Genomic DNA, 17,091 nt, shown 5'->3' on the forward strand with positions numbered 1-17,091 from the left:
CCTGACTAGTCGGCCCCCTTAGCATGTTATTATGCCTCTGTGGGCGTGCTAACATGCTAATGAATGCGCAGTGTCAGAGGAAGTTCGTGCAGACCTCTCTGCTCCCATCGCATTCGAGTCTTGATTTTGGCTCAGTGCGCATGATCCTGGACTTTAGGTCATGCGCACTACATTTGTTTGAAGCCAGGACTCGTACAAGCGGCTTCATAGTGTGCATGACTGAAAGTCCAGGATCATGCGCATTGAGCCGACATCAGGACTCGGAAACGATGGCAGCAGAGAGGTGAGCGCGACCATCCTCTGTCACTGCGCATTCATTATCATGTTAGCACACCCACAGGGACGTACTAAGATGCTAAGGGGGCCAACTAGTCTCTGGCCTCATTAGCATTTCATAAAACATCTTTAGAGATACTTTTTCTAAAGATCCCTTTATCTATGCTACTATAGCCTTAGCTTATTATAGCTAAGCGGGCCGACTAGCAACAGAAAGTAACGCCCTCATGACTAGTCGCTGGCCTCATTAGCATATGATTAAAGATCTTTAGAAATACTTTTTCTAAAGATCCCTTTATGTGTGCTACTAGATATAGGGATGGTTAGGCAGGGATTAGCAATATGCACCCAGAACTGCTCATGGTTCTGGGTGCATATTGCACCTGCCAGGTTCCCTTTAATCTTTCCTAGTCTGCTTGCTATTTGAATCACATGTTGTGGGTAGACCTATCACATCTGCTCCCCTCCTATTTATGCTGGTTGAATCCTTCTACCCATGCCAGCTATGGTTTGTTATATGTTGGTCTCCCAGACTGTGGTGTGGTGTCCCAGACTCTCTGGTGAAAGTTGTGCCTATTTCTTGGAGCTGTTGTGGAGTTTATCTATGTCCTTTTGAACTTCCTTCCTGCTCTTGTTTTTCCTCCTGAATCACTTATTGTCTTTACCTTTGGGTGTGCATGCTGTGTGACAGAGAGTTGGTTTCCCCTAGTCTTTAGCTGTGGTTTTCAATACACTCCTGTGCCATCCATTCCCTGGAGAAGGAGGTGGGGAAATTAGATCAGGACTGGTCAGGAGCAGGGCCAGGAAGGACACTCAGGCCTCTCCACCATCAGGACTATCCCTGAAGTTAGTGATCGCAAAGGGTCCCCGTGCTTGAGGCTCAGCTTAGGAGCCCTGGTTCCCCACTATCCCACAGTCATTGTGACACCCATGTCCATTTTTAATCCGAGTCATGTATCAGACTCGCTCATTTAAATCAACAAATCCGTTAAAAAAATGGGTAGCACAAGGATTTCAACCGTGTATCAGCTAAGTGTTGTGGGTTGTATACTTTTTCATGGTATCAGAAGCTTGGAGGTTTTTTTGTACATGAAAAAACAGAAACCTCACTGAAGGTTAAAATGGACATGGACCAAAAATGGGTGAAAATCTGGTCCAGCGCACTAATAAAAATGTTTTTGTATTGAAAAAAACCATAAGTCTGAATGATGCCTTGACACAATGTATAATTGGTGGAGGAAGGTTGAACTAGATGGACCTAGGTGTTCTTTCGACCTATGTAGCTATGTAATCTATAGTGATTACAAGACATCTAAAAACAGTAGGTTGGGGAATATTCCTATATTATGTCTCCTTGTAATGTTCCCTATGTTTCAACAAATCGATAAAACGTGAGCGACAAGTTTTTAGTTTTCATTGGAACTTATTTATTTATTTACCAACATAAATATATGCAGATATACACTTCATAATTAAGTTAATTAGAATTATCATAATGCTAATTTATGGTAATGAGGCAAGAATAGAAGCATATACTTATTTTTAATTAATCCATGCTGTGGGAAGCTACAGTTCAGGTGTGAGCAATTAAAAAGTTATGCAAAAATTATCTTGTCTGATGCATAGCTTTACAAAGTAACTATATTATCTATAGCAGTGATATCCCACTAGTATCCCCCAGGAACCACCTCAGTCACATGTGTACGCTGGGCTACAGCAGAATGCACACCCGAAAATAGAGTTGCACCTTCCCCAGGGGCTTTCACTTGTCCACCAGAACTAGCAAGTACTGAAGCTTCTCATCCAATGGAAATCAGGATGCTTTTACTATAATTATAGCACTTTTACCTCTAGATATAATACCATGTTTTCCCAAAAACAAGACCTCCCCCAAAACGATTGCACGCACACACACATGTTACTACTACAAGTCAAGAGGGTTGTCTCAAGTTCATAAATGTGTACAATTGCAAAGTGCCTTTTAAAAACACATTTCGCAATTTCCCCCTTATTAAAAATCCTGTTCAATCTCAGTAACAGAGAGATTATTTGTTTTACACTGTATAGCTGGTTGCGTAGATGACTGTCCAACCTGCAGTCTCAAAGTAGCCTGGTACCAAGGTCAGGATCAAAGGCTGGTGACTCGGATAAACTTATCCTCTACAGCAGAGGTGACTTTTGGTCTTCCTTTCTTCGGGCGGTCCTCATGTGAGCCAGTTCCTTTGTAGCGTTTCATGGTTTTTGTCACTGCACTTGGGGACACTTTCAAAGTTTTCCCAATTTTTCACACTGACTGACCTTCATTTCTCAAAGTAATGATGGCCACTCGTTTTTGTTTACTTAGCTGCTTTTTTTCTTGCCATAATACAAATTCTAACAGTCTTTTCAGTAGGACTATTAGGTGTGTATACACCAGACTTCTGCACAACACAACTGATGGTCCCAACCCCATTTATAAGGCAAGAAATCCCACTTATTAAACACCTGTGAAGCGAAAACCATTTCTGGTGACTACCTCTTAAAGTTCATCAAGAGAATGCCAAGAGTGTGCTAAGCAGTAATGAATGCTAAAGGTGGCTACTTTGAAGAACCTAGAATATAAGACATATTTTCAGTTGTTTCACACTTTTTTGTTAAGTATTTCATTCCACATGTGTTAATTCATAGTCTTGACACCCTCTATGTGAATCTACAATTTTCAGAGTCATGAAAATAAAGAAAACTCTTTCAATGAGAAGGTGTGTCCAAACTTTTGGTCTGTACTGTGTGTGTGTATATATATATATATATATATATATATATATATATATCGTGGTAGAGACACTCTCTCAGCAGTAGGGGATGAATGCAGGAATACTTCAAGTCTCGATTTTCAGGCTGCTTTATTAGCATCAGTCACAATCCATTGACAAAAAGATAGCACTACTTCCTCCAGCACAGGAAAATACAGAGCCAAACAGAAGACCATGAGTGTGTCTAGAGGCCTGGATTTTACCTCTGGGACCACACCCCGAGGTGGAGATATGGTGAACAGCCATGCCACCCATCTCTTTAGCGGGTCCACAACAAACCCGGCCCAGGTAATACAAATTAACCCATGGAAAGCAAAGTCTTGAAGGGCTAGAAACCACCTGGTCACCCTAACATTCTTATGCTGTCTACTTCTCAACCATGTCAGTGGCGCATGATCAGACACTAGCCTGAATTTACGGCCTAGCAGGTAGTATTTTAGAGAGTCTACTGCCCACCTAATGTCCAGACATTCCTTTTCCACAATGGCATAGTTTTTCTCACAAGAGGAGAGTTTCCTACTCAGGTAAAGCACTGGATGTTCCTCACCATTTATTTCCTGCGACAGCACAGTTCCCAACCCGACATCTGAAGCATCAATCTGAAGCACAAACTCCTTTGTAAAGTCAGGTGCCACCAGGACTGGCTGCCGACACAGAGCAGACTTCAAGTCCTGGAACGCCACCTCCGCCTCAGAGGTCCACTTGGCCACCGATAGCTTCACAGCCCTGAGGAGATCAGTCAGCGGAGCGGCTCTCATAGCAAACTTCGATACAAACCGGCAGTAGTATCCGACAATTCCCAAAAATGCCCTAACCTGCTTTTTAGAGAGTGGTTGTGGCCAATTCTGGATCGCCTCTACTTTATTCACTTGTGGCTTGATTAGGCCCCTACCGACAACATAGCCCAGGTACCTGGCCTCCTCCTTCCTTATGGCACACTTCTTCGGGTTTATGGTAAACCCCGCCTTCCTCAATGCATCCAGCACAGCCTGGACCCTCTGTAGATGACTCCCCCAATCCAGGGTGAACATCACAATATCATCCAGATAAGCTGCGGCGTACTTCTGATGAGAAACTAGGATCCGGTCCATGGCCCTCTGGAAGGTGGCTGGGGCTCCCTGCAACCGAAACGGCATTCTGGTGTACTGGAAACATCCGTCAGGTGTAGAGAAAGCCGTCTTCTCCTTGGGCGCTTGAGACAGGGGTATTTGCCAGTACCCTTTTGTCAGGTCAAGGGTAGTAATATACCTGGCTGGCCCAAGCATTTCAATGAGCTCATCGACTCGAGGCATCGGATAAGCGTCAAATTTTGAGACTTCATTTAACTTGCGGTAGTCATTGCAAAATCGCCATTCTCAATCCGGCTTTGGCACAAGGACGATAGGACTAGACCAGACACTTCTTGATTCCTCAATCACGCCGAGGCTCAGCATCCTCTTCACCTCTTTTGAGATCACTTCTCGGCGGACTTCGGGGATCCGGTATGGCTGCAGATGTACTCTCATGTGTGGTTCCGTCAGAACGTCATGTTCCACAACCTGTGTACACCCCGGCAATTCTGAAAAGAGATCTCAATTTTGATAAAGCAACTCCCGACACTGCTGCTTTTGGGCCCTTGACAGCGTCTCTGTGACGTCCTTGATATCAGCGTCCACCTTAGCAGCTAGACACGGAGCTTCCACCGCTTCCCTATCTCGCCATGGCTTAATAAGATTAATATGGTACACCTGGTAGGGCTTCCTTCTACCCGGTTAGTGGATCTTATAATTCACCTCTCCCAGTTTCTCGACCACTTCATAGGGTCCTTGCCACTTGGCCAGAAATTTACTTTCCACAGAAGGGATCAACACCAACACACGGTCGCCAGGGCTGAACTGTCTCACCCTGGCAGAGCGATTATATACTCTCGCCTGTGCCTATTGAGCCCGAAGAAGACTCTCTTTCACATCACCAGTGAACACATCACTATATATATATATATATATACGCACACACAGTATATCTGTTAAACTACGAACATCATGTTCCTTTTTGTACATTTTTGCTTAGCTGCAATGGTTCAATGTATATGTTTTAGATGTGTGGTCCATGTGCCTTTTCTGCATATAGTATATATACACATAAGAGTTTGAGGTTTTTAACCCCTTCCATATATATATATATATATATATATATATATATATATTACACTGGTGTTTGCATATTTCAGAGCCTGTTGAGTGCTTTAGTTTTTACTCAGAGTGTCATACCCGTTTTACCTATAGATAATCAAGCCGGTAAAATACTCCTCTTTCTTTAGATTACAGACATTGTAGGAATGTTATTCCCCTTAAGCTAAGTACAAGTGATGTGGAAGCATGAGTAGATACAAGGGAGAGTTAGGAAAACTCTAATCATCTCCGCTCAGTGTGATCACGACATTAGACAGGGTCTCCCAGGCATTGCTCGTCAGTGCAGGTGGAATACTCTACATATATTTGACATGCATGAAATGCTTTGCACAGGAATATTATCTTAAGTGTATGACTCAATGCACATACTTAAATGGATGTATTATTCGTAAATCATTAATTTTACCTTTCTATTTTTTTTTTTGCAGAATGATTCCTGGGGAAAACAGTACTCGTATGCACTCTTCAAAGCCATGAGCCATATGCTGTGCATTGGTTATGGAGCCAGGGCTCCTGTTAGCATGTCTGATCTATGGATAACTATGCTGAGTATGATTGTTGGCGCCACTTGCTACGCCATGTTTGTTGGCCACGCGACAGCCTTAATCCAGTCCTTAGACTCATCACGTCGACAATATCAGGAAAAGGTAACATTTACTTGTCTATTAAATAAGAATTAATGGTAATATATAATATATATAATATTATAATTTACGGTAATATATCATATATAAGTCTTAACTGTACATAGCTGTGTAGAGGATACAGCCCCTGTAGAAATCTCACATTTAGTGTTACAGTCACTGCCTCTGTTCTGCAGAAACTGAAGTGTAACCCAATATGCTAATTATGGTGCTTGGTGCACCCTTGGTGTGGCCAGGAGGCTCTGTCCTCCATTCCACCTACTGGTTTTGCCCATCCTGCCGCCATCAATGGTGATTAACAGCTCTAGCTTGCCTGAGCTGTCTTTACAGACACTGCTAGCTCCAGCCAAACCAGGGCGGTCAATAACCAGTAAGGGAGGCAGGGACATGCAAAACCAGTGGGCGGAATGGTGCGCTGAGCCTCTTGGCCAAAGGTATGCTAAATATATCTGATTAACTTGCAGCTTCTGCAGAATAGAGGGAAAAATTATAGACGCAGGAGGTTGACCCAATGGCCCATGAGGTCCCTTCCAACTCTACCATTCTATGATTCTGGCACAGGCGGTAGTACAGCACCCGGAAGCCTCTGCAGCTCCGAGTCTCGGTGTTATGGCTTCACTGTTCTCTCCGTTCTCTTCTGTTTGAGCCATTATGGCAGAACCACAGAGGGAAGCAGTGGAGCCGGTGGGAACACGGATGACCCTGCACAGCCTGAGCATCCCTAGCCCCCACAGCGAACCCCCGAGCACCGGCTTCTCCTGCTACATACCACGGAGCCCATGCAGTCCTATTTTATGATTCTATGAATTAGCTCATGAATGGTTGTTTGTATCGGGTTTATCTTCCCTCGAATATTATGTTCTTATTATATGTCAGGGCGGGCTGAAAGACTCTCTAACTATATGGTGCAGCGGGACATATAGCACAGCCAGATGTCCCTAACAAATATGCTAAGTAAAGATCAGTGCAAAAAGGTGACAAGAGATGGACAGATCAAACAGCTTTTACATGCCATTTTTTTGAATAGCCATATAGGCTAAGTTTGCAATGAAATTAGAAATAAGATATACTTCTGCATTGCCCACTGCTCCTCCACCCTGCCGGTCATGTTCACTACTTCTCTCATCCTCTTCTGCCCTGGTCAGCATGGCCAACACATCACTGCTGTGGACATAAATTGGCTGCAGTCCATCATGAGCCAACCCAACTGTATAAGAAGGAAAGAAAAGCAGTAGGGGACCAGCCAGTGGGGTGGAGGAGCGTTGAGATTTTAGTGGGTATTTGCTACTTTATTTTTTTATAGCACCTTCAGCGCATACAGTATTTAAAAAAGGGGTAAAAGTCCCCTTTATAATTAAAATAAATCTTTACTATATATGGCAAATATATAGTGAATATATCTGGTGTTCTCCTCATGACTGATCCTGCTGTCTGACACACCCCTACCCATTCGAGGACACAGACAGGAAAGGGCCTCTGTGCAAGAACAATATATGGTTCCTTTGTAGTGTACTAGTTCATCATAATGACAATCCCACATGCTTTGGAGATAGAAATGGGCCCCTTACCTCTTGGGCTATGGTGCGGCTGCATAGGTTGCATCAATGATATGTCCACACCTGTCCCTATTATCTCATGAGCCAGGTAAGGCTGAGATCAAAACAGAGACCTGTTCTTCACAAAATGACCACCAGAATCTCAGACTAGAACATTGTTAAAAGTCTGAAACCCATCAAAGGAGCCTCTGCTTGGGTCAGTGTCTTAAGCTACATTCACGTTAGAGCAATACTCAGATTTTATGATAGATTATACTACTTTAATGCAATGAATAAACAAATCAGGAGGCTGTTTGCTGGTATGAAGACAAAACTCCTTCCAAGGTAGTGCTCAGTGCAGAACACTTCTCTAATGTGAACATAGCTTAAAGGGAATAGGGTGAAACAACAGTTATTTTAAGTCCTTTTAGAAAAAAAATATCTGTAATTAAAGACCATGCCCATCAGATCTAAAACATGTAAGTGAGGTTCCTAAAACCCATTCATACCCTCATAGTGTCAAGATGGTTTCCCATCATTAGGAGACTTGTGACAGAATGGGTAGAGAAGTCTCAGTTTGCCTTGTGAGAAAATTGCCAACACCCTGAAACTGAGCTGCAGCACGGTGGCCTTGACCATATAGCAGCTTAACAAGTCAAGTCCCACTCAGGACAGGCCTCACCATGGTCAACCAAAGAAGTTGAGTGCATGTGCTCAACGTCATATCCAGAGAATGACTTTTCAAAATAGACGCATAAATGCCGCCACATTGCTCCAGAGGTTAAAGGTGTGTGTGGGGAAGGGAGTCTGTCAGTGCATCAAATTGGTCTGTATGGCTGTCATCCCAGAAGGAAAGCTCTTTAAAAGATGATGCACAAGAAAACCAATAAACAGATTGCTGAAAAGAAGCAGACTAAGGACATGTCCCATGGTCTGATGAGGCCAAGATAATCTTGTTTGGTTCAGATGGTGTCAAGTGTGTGCGGAGGAATACAAAGACAAGTGTTTCTTGCCTACAGTCAATCATGGTGGTGGGAGGGTCATGATTTGGAGCTGCATGAGTGTTGCCGGCTGTGGGGAGCTACAGTTCATTGAGGGAACCATGAATGCCAACATGCACTGTAACATACTGAAGCAGAGCATGATCCCCTCCTTTCGTAAACTGGGTCACAGAAGAGTATTTCAACATAAAAAAGACCTCAAACAGACCTCCAAGACGACCATTGCCTTGCTAAAGAAATTGAGGTTAAAGGTGTTGGACTGGCCAAGCTTGTCTCAGACCTAAACCCTATTGAGCATCTGTGGGGCTTTCTCAAATAGACGGTGGAGAAGCGCAACATCTGTATCACCCACCAGCTCTGTGATGTCATCATGGAGGATGGAAGAGGATCCAGTGGCTCCTGTGAACCTCTAGTGAACTCCATGCCCAAGAATGTTAAGGCAGTGCTTGAAAATAATCGTGGCCACACAGAATATTGACTCTTTGGGCACAATTTGGTCATTTCCACTCAGGGGTGTTGTCACTTTTGTTGACAGCGGTTTAGACATTAATGTCTGTGTGTTGAGTTATTTAGAGGGAACACCAAACTTATGCCTGCTTTACACGAGTCGACCATTCGTGCGATTTCACGATCGATCATACCCGCCCCCGTCGTTTGTGCGTCACGGGCAAATCGCTGCCCGTGTCGCACAAAGTCGTGAAACCCCCGTCACTCGTACTTACCTGCTGAGCGACGTCGCTGTGGGCGCCGAACATCCTCTTCCTAAAGGGGGAGGGACGTTCGGCGCCACAGTGCCGTCAAACAGCCGCCGGCCAGTAGAAGCGGAGGGGCGGAGATGAGCGGGACGTAAATATCCCGCCCACCTCCTTCCTTCCGCATAGCTGGCGGGAGCCGCGGGATGCAGTTAAGCTGCTGTTCATCGTTTCCGGGGTGTCACACGGAGCGATGTGTGCTACCCCGGGTACGATGAACAACCGGCGCCATTTTAATCAAAAAAAATTTTGAAACTGGGCGACGAGTACACAACTCACGATTTGTGAGCGATTCTGCGTCGCTCGGAGGTGTCACACGAGACGACGTCGTGAACGATGCCGGATGTGCGTCACGAAAACCGTGACCCCGACGATGCATCGGACGATAGCTCGTCTCGTGTAAAGCACCCTTTACACTGTTATACAAGATGTACTACTTTATATTGTATCACAGGGTCAGATATTTAGTGTTGTGCCATGAAAAGATACAAAATATATGCAAAAATGTGAAGGGTGTTCACATTTGTGATATACTGTATATATAAAAAGCCTTATCCACACAGTGGGTTGGACCCCAATCCATTTTCCCTGGCATTTTAGGCTGTGTACACATTTGTTTGGGAATCCTAGAGATTTGTTCTTGGAGGTCATGTTAGGTACTAGGTTTTCTTGAACCTAGAAATAAATCATTCTGTTATACACTCTTAGCTGTGTACAATGAATACTTTAGATCGCCTGCACTAAAATCAATAGAGTTGGATTGGCAAATAAGTAGAGAAGATTGAACATTCTCTGTTTTGTACTTGAAACAAATGACATTGATAAATGAAAATTACTCTCCTCATATTCTGTTCTGACTCCCGGAGACTTCCCTAGACAAAAACTATACTAGACATCGTGTCCTTGGGCTGCTGCACATATGCTGTGAGAGCACTTTGTTAGACTGTCACTTTAATTGGGTTATTGAAGTAAATAATGGCAAAATTTAAGCCATTGATTTATCACTTAGCATGTTAGTATTGTGTTTGCTTCTTGGCCCCAGAGCAGCTGGTAGCACAAATTCTCTGAAGAGTATTACGTTCAGAATCTTTTTTTTTTTTACTCTTTTTATCATACTTACGTAGGTATCATTTCTAAAGATAGAATAAAAACATAGAACGTCATCAACTTCTGTCAGATCTAGGTATTTAGTCCAGAAGAAGCGAAAACCTACCCTCTGGGCGAAACAGGCCAATTAGGCCTCCAAGGAGAAAACAAATTCTTGGCTGACCTCACAAGAAGGGCAATCAGATTAGCTTTTTGGAAGAAAATTAACTCCACAATTTCGTAAATTCTATTGTTGATTGTCAAGATTCATTCCACTGCATGAAGTGGTTGTCCACTACTTATAGCTTCATAGTTTTTAAGGTTGAAGGTAGACTTAAAGTGAATCTGTCAGGTCCCCTATCCACCCAGAACCACGATCAGTGCATATTGCTAATCCCTGCCTAACTGTCCCTGCATCTAATAGTATACATAAAGAGATCTTTATAAAAAGTATTTCTAAAGATCCTTTATGATATGCCAGTGAGCGCAGGGACTAGTTGCTAGGGCGTTATTTCCCCCGACTAGTCCGCCCTCTTAGCATGTTAGCATGCCCAAAGGGGTGTACTATCATGTATACAGCACCTGTGTCCATTGACACCTCCTCAGATGCCGTGTTTAGAATCAGTGCATTTAGGATCAGAAGTTGCCGGCACTTCCGGTCATGCGCACTAGACCTCTCTGAAGCCGGGACATGTACACCCAGCTTCATAGTGTACATGACTGGAAGTAGTGGGACTTCTAATCATACGCACTGACCCTAAACTCAGTGTCTGAGGCGGAGACAGCGGACACAGGTACGCTCATCTATGTCGATGACGATGGGCATTGAATAGCAGGTTAGCAGGCCTCTATGGGTGTGCTAACATGCTAAGGGGGCGGACTAGTCGGGGGAAAAAATGCCCTTGCGACTAGTTCCTGCCCTCATTAGCATATCATAAAGGATCTTTAGATATACTAGATGCTGGGATAGTTAAGGCAGGGATTAGCAATATGTACCCAGAACTGCTTGTGGTTCTGGGTGCATATTGGACCTGACAGGTACTCGTTAAGTCCATCGAGTTCAACCCATAATAAAACATATTGATCCAGAGGAAGGCAAAAACCCCATGGGGCAGACAGTGAGCACCACATAAGGGGAAAAATTCCTTCCCAACTCCACATATGGCAATCAGACTAATTCACTGGATCAATGCCCCATCATAGAATCTAGTGCACATAACCAGTAATATTATATTTTTCAAGAAAGGAGGGATATCTGGCTATTTTCCGTGTCGAGACTCCTAACAGAGGCTCCACGGAACTTTTTGATTTGCATACTTCCCAGGGGGCAATGCACCTAGGATTTCACTGTGTTGAGCGCCTTTGTTGGCTGCCGGCAGTGTTTTTCTCTGGCTGGTCTCCCCGAGATCAGTGATTGTTTTGTCTTGTTGGTCTACTAGGCATTGCTCCTACCTGGCCAGAATCTTACTCCACACTGATGAGGGGCAATACCCCGAAACAGCTGTCTGTGGATGGATGCCTGGCCTTGGTATTTCCCTTGTCATATCTTTAAACTTGTCAAAAGTTGGATATTGACTAAAAGGGCCACTTAATATGGTGGTTATGGTGGTCTCCTAAAAAGAGCCACTCCTTGGCTGGGTCCTTCTTGGAGGGATATCTGGCTATTTTCCGTGTTGAGACTCCTAACTGAGGCTCTACTGACCTTTTTGATTTGCTGTTGTATGAAATCAGAGATGCAGTAACACTAGGTATGGGGAAGTACCAAGCGAACGGCGAAAGGGAAGGGAAACCCTCTGTCTAGGGAAAGGGAAGATGGTGACCCCTAACCAAACCTACTGTTGGTACCTGGGGTCCCTAACCACACTAAATAGGTGCCACACCTATTCGCCGGGCTGGATACCTGACCCTAAGTATCCCTAGCGCTGGGCCCTAAATAGTGAACGGTTGGGATGAGCTCTTCGTCAACCCCACTAAACATTATAGAAGACACAAGGAGAACACACAGGGGGGAATGCAAGAACTACTTATCTACAGATGACACAGGTAAATGTTCAGCAAAGTTTTCAGCAACGATACCACAGAGGCGTACAAACCACCTGTTTGGAACCAGAGCTTTAATGAACTGAAAAATATCACCAGCACCAGTCCTAGGAAGGAAGGGGTATTTAAGCATCAAGGGAATACTAATGATCAGCAGCTGCGTGGAAGGGTCCAAAAAGACGAGAGATGTGTCTAGCAGAAAAGCTACTCACAGCAGGAACAATGGAAGGTCAGGGAAAATTCTGCGCAGCCAAACGCTGTGACCTTCTATGGCCAGAAACCACATGACTGTCTCTCACCCGTGACACATCCGTGACAGGAGCTCGGAGTTACAGTATGGGGACAGGCGTTCTACACGTCAGTTCTGTAATGTATAGACTCCCACAGAACGGGTGGTAGGTGGCAGGAAGACCTCAGTAATCTATGCATGTGGATTTTCCCTGTGCTGAGGTGACACGTTACACGCAGATTGTCACACGTATCTTGATGGCTGGTAGAATTTATCAGTATTTCTCACATTTCCTACATCACATTTATCTTTTCTTTCACTGATGCAAAGTAAAGAAAAATCTAACAGTAGCCAAGTATCTGTCAGGCTTTGAAGATGAAAGTATGATTTTTCTATTAGACGCTTTAGGTTTCTTGTGCCCTCATTCTGACATCGCTGTGAAGAGAAGACTCCCATTCTATTTTCTTGTTATATTTTGTCAAAATTGTCTGTTTGTTCCTGCAAGCAAATTCAGAATGAAGAACAAAAAATGGCATTGGCAAAAATATAACAATTTATTCTGCGTGTTACCACGTTTATTTATGTTTAGGGGTGAATTTTAGAATCCTAACAACCCCGGTTAGCGTGAATGGGAATGAATAGACTCAGTCGTACCATGGCGTGTTCTTCGCTGACAATCTGATTGGAAGCCAGAGGCACGACCTGGTCAGGGATGACTAGCGTGAATATTGCCACAGTGGGTTTGTTTAATGAAGTGTATAGACGCAAGAATAAAGAAAATGTTCACTTTGACCCTTCATATAGCACTTTGTATGTCTGTCAAATTATCTCTAACCACTGGAGGCTACGGTACAATATAACAAGACAGTAACGTGTTATGTGACCGTACACACTCGGAGCAGGTCTCATTACCTGGCAGGGAGATGCCAGTGTCTGTAACATTTGTATAGAATTTATGTACAGTGATTGATTTTTAATCATTAATCTAATTGACACTTAAAGCATCACTCCTGCGGGGTTTTTTATTTCAGCAACGGCATGGTGGCTCTTCTAAGTCCCCTGCCCCCGGTGTTATACTTACCCTCCAACGTATTCACCTTTTATTGACTTCACCACTGTATTGCAGCGAACTTCAGACTTCTCAGAAGTCAAAAGTTCCATCAAAACTCTCAATACAAGTCTATGAGAGTCGGTACTAGGCCAGAACGATGCTCTCATATTGAGTTGTAACCCTTGGAAACAGTTGAGCAGTTGACAGGTTACCAACTACAGAAGACCAACCGGAGTGGTGCTGATAGCAGCAGGTAAATATAAGGGTAAGGGCAGGGAACGTAAGGCCGCTTTACACGCAGCAACATCGCTAACGAGATATCGTTGGGGTCACGGAATTCGTGACGCACATCCAGCCTCGTTAGCGACGTCGTTGCGTGTGACACCTATGAGCGACCGCTAACGACCACAAATACTCACCAAATCGTTGATCACTGACACGTCGTTCCTTTCCCAAATATTGTTGCTGGTGCTGGACGCAGGTTGTTCGTTGTTCCTGAGGCAGCACACATTGCTACGTGTGACACCCGGGAACGACGAACAACAGCGTTCCTGCGTCCTCCATCAATAAGTGGGGGGAGGCATTAATGCGGCTGGTCTTCGCCCCTCCGCTTCTATTGGCAGGCCGCTGTGTGACGTCGCTGCGATAGCACACGAACCTCCCCCTTATAAAAGAGGTTGTTCGCCGCTCACATCGACGTCGCTAGGAAGGTAAGTATGTGTGACGCGTCCTAGCGATTTTGTCCGCCACGGGCAGCGATTTGCCCGTGACGCACTAACGACGGGGTCGGGTGCAATCGCTAGTGACATCAATAACGATGTTGCAGCGTGTAAAGCGCCCTTTAGATTAGAAGACCCCCACCCGCGGTAAAGTAAATGAAAAAACACTGGAGTGGTTGTGGTTGTTGAATGGATAATGTTAGACTTGCCTACTAGGGTATAATAAGTGATAAATAATTATGAGCCCAATGGTCTTTTCTAATTTTATGGACCTACTAGGGGGTTTAGTTTTATGAGATACCTTAACCCAGGGCTGGGCAAAGTGAGGCCCGTGGGCTTTGTTTGGCTTTCTGGCTATTCCAGTCCAGCCCAGTGACCGAGACAGCTGAAGGGCTGAAAACAGTCTACTGGAGGCCACACTGTGCCCTCCTCAACCGCCACTGCTGCTCGCCGCCCTATGTCCCTGCCATTTGCATCATCGGGATGCAAATAGTGATGAACACATTGGTGGAGGACGGTGCCAGCTGCTCCATATTCCACCAATCAGTGTGAGGCACAGTACACGCGATGACGTCACATCATCACGTGTGTTGTGTGAAGCGTCAGTGCACCGGAGACCAGAGCAGAGCGCCGAGGGGACAGGAGCGAGGTGAGTATGTGGTGGTTTTTATTCATGTGCATCAAAGATTTTTTTTATAGGGTTCACGTCAGCGACTGTAATGACCATGTAATGACCATTACAGAGTCTTCCAAGACTTCTTCTACAATCAAGCCTTGGAGGACTTCACGGTTCTATTGAAAGGTTCCATGATGACCAAGCTTCCTCTCAGAAGACATGACATTTTCTCTGTGTAGAATTTACTGTTAATTATCATAAACAGGAAAGAGCAAATTATATATAATAATAATAGTAATAATGATACTATTATTATATTAACACAATGATAAAAGAACGTAAAATATACGTAAGCAAGACAAAGTGTAAAGAAGAACTTCCTGAATTATAGCACATCGGCCATTAATTCCACTGGTAGTAGAGTAATGCTATATATTTTTTTTTGCTTAAATTTCGCAGTCAGCAAGTTATTACTGCAGGTGTATGCCGAAAATAGCATCTGGAATTTGTACCTTGCCTTCCGAAATTGTACGTGTTCTGTAGGAACTATACACACTGCAGTAATTACATTTAGGTCAGTATGTTCTGTTTCTCTGCGGCAGACGCCCGGTGAGATATACACCGTTTATGTGTGGATACATAGCATTGTCATACCGTTAAGGTCAGTGGAAAGAAAAGAAGAATGAATGGAAATACAGGGAGGAAATACGAAGTTCTGGACCATCTCATTATAGATTCAATCACTAGAACAGTAAAATATAAAAGTATTTAAACCTTAGAGATTTATTAGTTTATCGTGCATATTAATAGGTTTAAATTTTTCCTTTTTTTTCCTATATTTTCTTCTAATTTCTCTGTGCCTTTATATTTTGCTCGCGATGTCTAATACATTTTTGGTCTTGCTCATGAATATACGGTACATTTCCAAAAACCCAGTTATAGAATTTTGAATCAAAGGCGTTGTCCATTTAAAGAGAACCTGTCATGTGGAAAAATGCTGTTAACCTGCAGATATGGGGTTATTCTGCAGGTTATTAGCATTCTGAACCTGCCTGGCGCCTGCACAGGAAATTAACTTTAAAGGAAACCTGTCACCACTTTTTTGGCCTATAAGCTGCGGCCACTACCACCGGGCTCTTATATACAGCATTCTAACATGCTGTATATAAGAGCCCAGGCCGGGGGTATAACATAAAAACCACTTTATAATACTTCCGAACGGTCGCTGCGGTGGGCCTTATGGGTGTTTCCGTTGTCCGGTGCTGGAGCCTCCTCTTTTGGCCATCTTCATCCTCTTTCTGAAGCCTGGGTGCATGGCGCAGCTACGTCATACACACCCGCCAAACCTGCGCAGGCGCTTTACAATACTTTGATCTGCCCTGCTCAGGGCAGATCAAAGTACACCTGCTCAGGACCTGAATGCTGGCGAGTGTGTATGACGTAGGACCCATCATGCACCGTGGCTAGAGAAGAAGGAGAACAAAGATGGCCAAAAGAGGCAGCGCCGGCACCGGACAACAGAGACACCCATAAGGCCCACAGCACGACCGTTAGGTAAGTATTATAAAGTGTTTTTTATGTTATACCCCTGGCCTGGGCTCTTATATACAGCATGTTAGAATGCTGTATATAAAAGCCCGGTGGTGGTGGCCGCAGCTTATAGGCCAAAAAAGGGGTGACAGGTTCCCTTTAATCCTCCTGGCAGTAGGCGGTTCCGTTGCGGGTTCAGTCACCGCTTTGCGTATGGAGATTGGCGGTTGTAATCACGCCCCGCGCACTGACAGCCACTCAGCATTAGAGGAAGCTATCAGTCAGTGCACTGGGCATGGTTACAGCCGCTACTCTCCAAACACAGAGCGTTGACTGAACCAGCGCCGATGCCGCCTCCATGACCACGCTGTCGCGAGTAACATACCTTCACAGTAGCTATCAGACTGCACTGAATAACTATGGTAGACAAGCACTAAAGTGCAAAGCTTCACAAATAGGTTTAATAAAAAAAGGGCTCACTTAAAATTATAAATCTTTATTAATCATATAAATAAATAATGAACATCTTAAGATACCGTAATTCATTAAAAAATGGGGGCAGCCCTGAGGCCAAAAGGTTTTGGCTGTGCTATATATCTCACCAAAAATAAGCTAAATAGTTAAATATTTTTTATTTATTTGGTATCAA

The 17,091-nt window shown here is 44.1% G+C and overlaps 1 protein-coding gene across 1 annotated transcript in view; it reads left to right on the forward strand.

Moving 5' to 3' along the window:
- HCN1 (hyperpolarization activated cyclic nucleotide gated potassium channel 1) overlaps positions 1 to 17,091 on the forward strand; it is a 599,929-nt gene that overhangs the window by 454,361 nt on the left and 128,477 nt on the right. Inside the window, exon 4 of the mRNA XM_075326734.1 lies at positions 5,668 to 5,886. Coding sequence (XP_075182849.1) covers positions 5,668 to 5,886 — 219 coding nt within the window. The remainder of the gene's footprint in view (positions 1 to 5,667; positions 5,887 to 17,091) is intronic.

This window comes from Anomaloglossus baeobatrachus, chromosome 1 (assembly GCF_048569485.1).
Source record: "Anomaloglossus baeobatrachus isolate aAnoBae1 chromosome 1, aAnoBae1.hap1, whole genome shotgun sequence".
NCBI classification, from domain to species: domain Eukaryota; kingdom Metazoa; phylum Chordata; class Amphibia; order Anura; family Aromobatidae; genus Anomaloglossus; species Anomaloglossus baeobatrachus.